General features: G+C 42.8%; 1 protein-coding gene across 1 annotated transcript; it reads right to left on the reverse strand.

The window, feature by feature from the left end:
- Positions 1-1999: 1999 nt before the first annotated feature.
- On the reverse strand, positions 2000-5226 carry chchd2 (coiled-coil-helix-coiled-coil-helix domain containing 2). Its single transcript, XM_036525291.1, has 4 exons — positions 5026-5226; positions 4116-4413; positions 3025-3271; positions 2000-2272 (listed from the first exon to the last, which is right to left on the reverse strand). The coding sequence occupies exons 1-4, from the start codon at positions 5073-5075 to the stop codon at positions 2262-2264; spliced, it is 606 nt and encodes a 201-aa protein (XP_036381184.1). The 5' UTR covers positions 5076-5226; the 3' UTR covers positions 2000-2261.
- Positions 5227-7036: the final 1810 nt, after the last annotated feature.

Genomic DNA, 7036 nt, shown 5'->3' on the forward strand with positions numbered 1-7036 from the left:
AGAATGCTAAGCAATTATATGATATGCATTATGTACAATGCGTAAATATTTACATGAAAGTGACATGAAATAATGATGTGTGTGTGTGTGAGTGAGAGAGAGAGAGAGAGTAAGAGAGAAAGACAGAGAGAGAGAGATAGAGAGAGATAAGTATTTTTCATTGGAGCATTCTTTGGAAACTGAAACCAGATCTATTTTTGCTTTGATTGTCTGAACTTGGTTTCCAGGCTGGCCTTCACTATTGCAGTCAGAGTTATTTATTAGATGCCCATGAACCATGCCAAGGATCATTGCTCACCTGGCGGCAAACTATCAACAGTTATAGCACCATGCAAAGAAACATTCTGTCCTATGAAGGTTTACATAACAAAAACTTGCCACTGACGCAGTGTATATACTTTATTTAGGGTCTAAAAGGGGTGTCCTAGAGAATCAAGTTGCCTTCTTTTCCTTAATTACGTAATTAAATCAATAAAATTCAGGGACTGGGTCAGAGGGTCAGTCATCTCCACAGAAGGGTGTTACAATATTACATTACATTGCATCGTTTACAGACACTCTTACCCAGAGCGACTTCCACATACGTGCATCACTACGCTAAGAGTAGCTATCAAGAAGTATTACAAGAGGTCAGTGAGATACTGGGTTAATATCCCTCTTCATATCTCTTAAATCAGTGTTTCTCAATCCTACTCCTGGGACCCCCCTGCTCTGCACGCTTTACATCTTTCCCTGCTCTACCTACCTGACTGAACTCATCAGTGGCACTTTGATTAGCTGGGCACACCTGATTTAATCAAGAGCTCACACTAATTTCAATCAGGTGTGTTTGGCGCAAGAATGGATAGAAGATATGCAGGACAGGGGGGCTCCCGGAGTAGGAATGAGAAACACTTGTCTTAAATGATCTTGGCTGGTGAGCAATGGAGTCATGAATCCAAGTTAGAAATCCGGCACAGGATGCCTTCCGACGCTAGACTGCTGAGAGCAGGGTCACTAATGAGTGTGGAGTGTTATCAGTCCCATGATGTGAAAATGGCTCAAGCATGTATATGAAGATCACCAAAGTGTAATCTGTAAATACATTTCATTCAGGAACGGTTTAGTGCTGAGGTAAGGAGGCCCAAGCTTGGGATAGTTTAGTCAATCCCTTTACAGCTGTCCAGTGTCACTAGCATGGAGGCACAAATAACAAACAACAAGGAATATAATTTGAAGGGAATAACTCATTTTTCCATGAATACCTCAAAAGTAAGCTAGCTACAATCTTCTAGGAACTCTGCCAAGACAGTAATGATTATCGTATGGCGACATCCAGAGCCACTGCCATCTTCAAGGACGTCTCCAGCCATGTAGAGAAATAACAGCAATAAATAAGGTAAGGCTGTCTTTAGGCTATTGAGGGATATGTGCTGCATACCTAACGCTACTGCATGCATTACGCTTTGATATTACAGTTCTGCGACTTGTCCAGCTTGCAGCTGAGACACTCTAACCCAGGGGTGTCCAAACCTCTCCTGGAGGGCCACTTGTCCTGCATGTTTTAGATCTCTCCCTGCTCCAACACAGCTGATTCAAATGATCGGTTTGTTATTCAGCAGCTTCAGGAGTTCATAACGAGTTGATCATTTGAATCAGCTGTGTTGGAACAGGGAGAGATCTAAAACATGCAGGACAAGTGGCCCTCCAGGAGAGGTTTGGACCCCCCTGCTCTAACCTAACCTGACATTGCTGCATACACTTTGTCCTTGAATCACTAGGGAGCATTAAAGCTTAGTATGTGGATTTCATTTCTGTGTCTAATTATGCTTCATACCTGCCAACTGAAAAATAGATAATTGGATGTATACATGTCCTTGCTTTATTACAAAATGACAACATACCATGAAAATAGGATGGGGTCGATAAAAACAAAACACAATGATGGCCAAATGACTGCAGAGGACTGTGCCAAAGATTTATTTGAAAGCACAATAAGCACTAAACCAAGATATATAAATATGTTAATCGTGACATAAAATTAGAACAACTCAATAAATCAAAAAAAAAATTGTTTCTGCAGTGCTGCTGTCTGTGACACTGAGGAAAAAATACTTTAGAGGGAAAGCCTGACTTTCGTTGTTCTGTATTTGACCACTTTTATTTCATGCCCCAGTAAAATCAGTCTATACAACAACTGTACAATTACAACTATATTACAGAAGCGCTGACTTGATTGATTTCTATGTGTGATGATTAATGGCGGTTTCCTTGTTGTATTTTCATGCCAACCCTGTGGGAAAAGAAGGAGAAAAAGAATATTTATTCACCTTCATCCTGTACTAGCCCTAGCTAACACTGACATGTTTAAAAAAGGCTGCAAATTTATTTGGCTCCATAAATATACTATCCTCTGGCCAAATAATAAGGAGAAAGTGATAAGAGAGTGAAGATAGAGATTTGTCTTTTTTCTGAGCTTTCTTCCACAGAGGTACCAACATCTCAAAATGAAAAGCCTAGGACTTCTAGTGGTAAACGAACTGAATCTTTATGTTGACATTTTACATTTTGTAACTTGTGTGCACAACTGCTGTGGGGATGTCATTTTCATGCTCATTCATACTTTCATAGCTCTTAGCACCACAGCAGACGGCAGAAAACCAGCCGATACAGACAAAGTGTTATGGGTGACTAGTATGAACACCTAAATGATAACAAATCCTGAGTTTAAACAAAAAATTGTGGGCTGCCTTCAAAGCTGTTTTTCTTGTTCTGCTTAACCTCACCCTTTGCTATGACTCACCGACTTTCTAAAGCTCACACCTGTAAAACCTCATGTTTGCATCACGCATTAACAAAGGATCAAGGGTCTGATCCAATCCAGCTCTGAGACTCCAACCCCTTTCTCTGCAATGCATTCTGGGACAAACGATGGGACGTATCTATGCATCTGCGATTGTGCTCTGCGCGGTATCACGCCTTGAACTTTTGCAGCTGCAGCGCTGGGCTCCTCAGGCATCACAAAGGGCTCGGTGTCACACTCACCGTTGGAAAGCTTGCACTGCTTTAGCACCTCGCTAAAGCCCTCGCAGAGCTTGAGGTCGCTCTGGGTCTGCGCGCACTCGATGAACTGCTTCAGCTCGTAGGCACAGGGGCTCTCCTGGGGCGGGTCCGGCTGGAACACAGGCTCGGCCTGCTGGTACACGGGCTCAGACGGCGCGTACATGGACTGTGGCTGCTGGTACATGGGCGGGGGCTGCTGGTACATCGGCTGGGCCTGTGCGTAAGGCTCCTGAGACACAAAGCAAAGCATGCTGGGTAGAACTCACGAGCTCATAAAACTCTCTGCATGCAAGAGAATGTGTAAGGAGTGTCCTCCATTATGTCATTGTAAGCAATTCCATAATGGTCTCTGACCACACACAAGCACCCTAGCAGAGAGAGCTGTTCTCTTGTGATGGAAGTCGCTCTGGATAAGAGCATCTGCTAAACGCATGGAATGTAATGTAATGTAATGTAATGAAAAAAACATGGCCCTTCTTTTATTCACTGGGGGCACTGTCTTGACTGTTTTCCTTGAGAAAATGTATCCACTCTGCAAACCCCCTTACCCAGTGTTATTTTTGCACTTGATTTACTGACAAATTACACATACGGACAACATATTCATATATCTGCAAACAGAGCCAGATATTTAAGGAGTTGAGGAGAAGTACCGTGTACCTGGAATTTAAGCCTATAACCTACAGGCCCAGGCCCAGAGTTCAGTCCTTTAACAAGCTGCCCTGAACTGGCAGAAGACACTCTGATGTCAGACCATTTTTTTTAATTACATTACAGACATTTTGCAGACACTCTTATCCAGAGCGACTTACATCAGTTAGTTTTTTTTTTTTTTTTTACAATGTTAACCATTTATACAGCTGGATATGTACTGAGGCAATTGTGGGTTAAGTACCTTGCCCAAGGGTACAGCAGCGGTGCCCCACTGGGGAATTGAACCAGCAACCTTTCGGTTACGGGTCCTGCTCCTTAACCACTATACTACACTACCTCCCTGCCTCCCAGACCATTAATAAAAAGCAACAACAGTCTCTGCTGTTACAAAAGCCCTTGTCTATGGACCTGATACATACCTGATAGGTGATGTCCGGCCTGGCTTGTTCAGCGCTTCCACCTCCGCCACCGCCGCCAAAACCTCCAGTCATGGCGTGGCCAATTGTGTGCCCCACTGCGGAGCCCACCGCCACCCCTGCTGCTGTGCTTGCCATCCGCGCAAACAGCCCGGGCTCCCTCGGGGCGGCAGGAGGAGGAGCCATGGCTGTTGGAGGGGCGTGTGCGGGCATTGAAGGAGGCGGCGGGGCAGGTCTCGCCATGGGGGGTGGTGGTGGAGGTGGGGCAGCTCTCGCCATGGGAGGCGGTGGAGGTGCCCGGCTGCGGAGAGACAGACAGCAAAGACAGATAAGTCTAAAAGCACAGGTAACAGGCAGATCGGCCTTAGAGGACCATCAACAGAAGATCAGATCCACTTCACACAACCAGACAATCGCTCATTTAACGACATGCATATTTGTGACTGTACCTTGAGCATTACGCTTCATTATAATATTTATGGCTATGAGAGAACTGGCACCTCTGACATTACCTTGAGAGTAAATTTCAGGAGCTAAATCAATTCATGCCGCTAAATTCGCTGCTGAAATACATATGAATTCGAACTGTTTATCAACCCGATTAACAATATATTCATCTTACTAGCTAGCTACCCAGCCATCCACAAGGGGTCAGTGTGAAAGAATGACCTTTAAAATACCACTGTTATCGCAATGTTAAATCAAAAGATGTCCGTAAATTTAAACCGACATCATCAAAACAATCTAAGAGGGAGTTAGAGTCAGCTAGTTATCTAGGGTTAGCTAGCTTTAGAGCTTTAGAGGCGCACGCACTGGGTAGCTAACCTTACCAACTAGGCCGTCTTGACTAGCTAAGCTAGCTGGCGTTAGCTGTTTTCTATGTTGTGCTAGCTAGCTAACTTAGCTATCTTACCTGGCCGGGGGAGCCATCCTTGACGTTCGACTTCTGCTACCCCTAGGCATTGTTCACTGAATGAACTACAGCAATTGTGATGGTACAACCAGGTTTTAAATGTTTGCAGTCCAGTTGCGTCAGTTTTAAACAACCCGCATGTGATCGGCCGGATCTTTCGCGAACTAACGCGCACTGGTGACCGTGAACTATCGCCGCCTATGTCACTCCACTACTTCCGCTTTCCGGGATGATGTAATAATACGACACGCGACGCTTCGCTACCTTCTTCATGGGAGTTGAAGTCCTAAACATGTTTCACAACCCGTCAATACCCATTACAAATTGAAGATCACCGTTGTATAATAATGTGCATTCCATAATATTACATTCACAATACGCAGTAATCTAAATTTGCAACATAAAAACGCAGAGGCGTACTTCTGTCCTATAAAAGAACTGACATTCAATAAAAAAATAAAATAGGGCACCACATACATTACCCTAAGCAATAGCCTATGAGAACCCTAGTTTCCTAATGTGTATCGTCAAGCTTGAAAATACGACCAGACAAAATACTATAAATTGATAGGTGTCAATTTTCAACAAAGCTCACAATTAACAACTGGACAAGAGGTGATAGATTCTTCAGACGAATCAAGTTTTAACGTCAATGGCTAGAAAGTGGTGTGTTGATTTAAACACGCAAACATTGTTGAAAATCACATTTATAAGCTGCATGGAGGAGATGGAGCAGTGTGAGTAGGCTCAATCAAAACACATTCACATACACCGAAGTGGTTCAAGGCCGATATGCTGCTGTTAACTGCCCTTGATTGGAGTTCAGCAGGACCCCCCTTCTTGTGTCACACCGTGGTCTGTATTCCCTCCTGTGAATTCCCCTGGAGTAGCCTACTGTCAGTGTAATGCCGTCTGCTTCCACCAGTGCTCTTGGCCAACAGAAGCTAGCTCTTTATATGGCTACTGAATTTATTTTGTTTTGCATTTTAGAGCATCATGCTGTCCAGAATTTTGCAGGTTTGCAGACCTCAAAATAACTTGATTGGTTCTTTCCATTCTCTGCGCTGTTCCGTAAAAATCAATGCTGCACAGATTCACAAATCTCTGCGTTATTTGAATCAGAATTATCTATACAGATTTAAGGGTCAGTACAGGGTCTGGCACAGTGGACCACATTCGGAAAAGTTAAATCAATAACTTTGCCGTTGTGCGCAATTATTTATTTAATTTGCGTATATTCTCCGTGCAAACGTTAATACGCACAGATTATGCAATTATACATGTAACCACTAGATGCCCCTGTTTAACAATTCGATTCTTGCAGACGCCAGCGAATAGCACATATTCTTCCGTGGAACTTCAGAAAGTGGAGACCTGTTGGAAGTTAATGTTTGTCTATGTTTTGAAATTTAGCCAATAGATAAAATATGAATAACATATGCATGAAGACATAAAAATTAAAGCTGTCGCGGTTCTCTGTGATAGAGAGAAGCAAATACGTGGAGGGGTTTACGCTTACTTTTTTAAGGAAAACAGTGGCAGAAATTTGAGCCATTTATTTTAGAAAGCTACTTCTTTTGCCGTGCCTACAACACGATGTTTTAACGCTTCTGTGTGCAATACATTCAACACTGTAGTCACACCCATACAGATAAACGCACGGGGAAATCACCCAAAGCAATTTTATATTCAGAAATATGGCACCTACTAAAATGTTAGTCTAGAAACTGTTAGCCTAGAAACTATCAAACTGACACCGTTGTACATAATTTACTCATTAAGCAGCAAACAAGGGTCTGAGCTCATGAATCCCCAGACCAGCTTTATGATAACAGCTTCTGCCTACGGTTATAGTTCGGTTATGAAAAAAAAAAAAAAAATAGTTGTAATGCTTTTCAGCTTTAAACGAGATTGAATCATTTAATATGGATTTTGTTATTTTTTTTATTTTGTCTCTTAACGATAGTTTTTTAAATAGTTTATGAACATACTGTGGACACATCTCCGAGTG

Source organism: Megalops cyprinoides, chromosome 3 (genome assembly GCF_013368585.1).
Source record: "Megalops cyprinoides isolate fMegCyp1 chromosome 3, fMegCyp1.pri, whole genome shotgun sequence".
Classification (NCBI taxonomy): domain Eukaryota; kingdom Metazoa; phylum Chordata; class Actinopteri; order Elopiformes; family Megalopidae; genus Megalops; species Megalops cyprinoides.

What these genes read in the sequence shown, in the direction of transcription:
- chchd2 (XM_036525291.1), bottom strand. Translation starts at nt 5,075, where the DNA reads ATGCCTAGGGGTAGCAGAAGTCGAACGTCAAGGATGGCTCCCCCGGCC. An exon ending in AGGATGGCTCCCCCGGCCAG is followed by an intron (nt 4,414 to 5,025) that starts GTAAGATAGCTA and finishes GTCTCTCCGCAG; the next exon opens with CCGGGCACCTCCACCGCCTC. An exon ending in GGCCGGACATCACCTATCAG is followed by an intron (nt 3,272 to 4,115) that starts GTATGTATCAGG and finishes TTTGTGTCTCAG; the next exon opens with GAGCCTTACGCACAGGCCCA.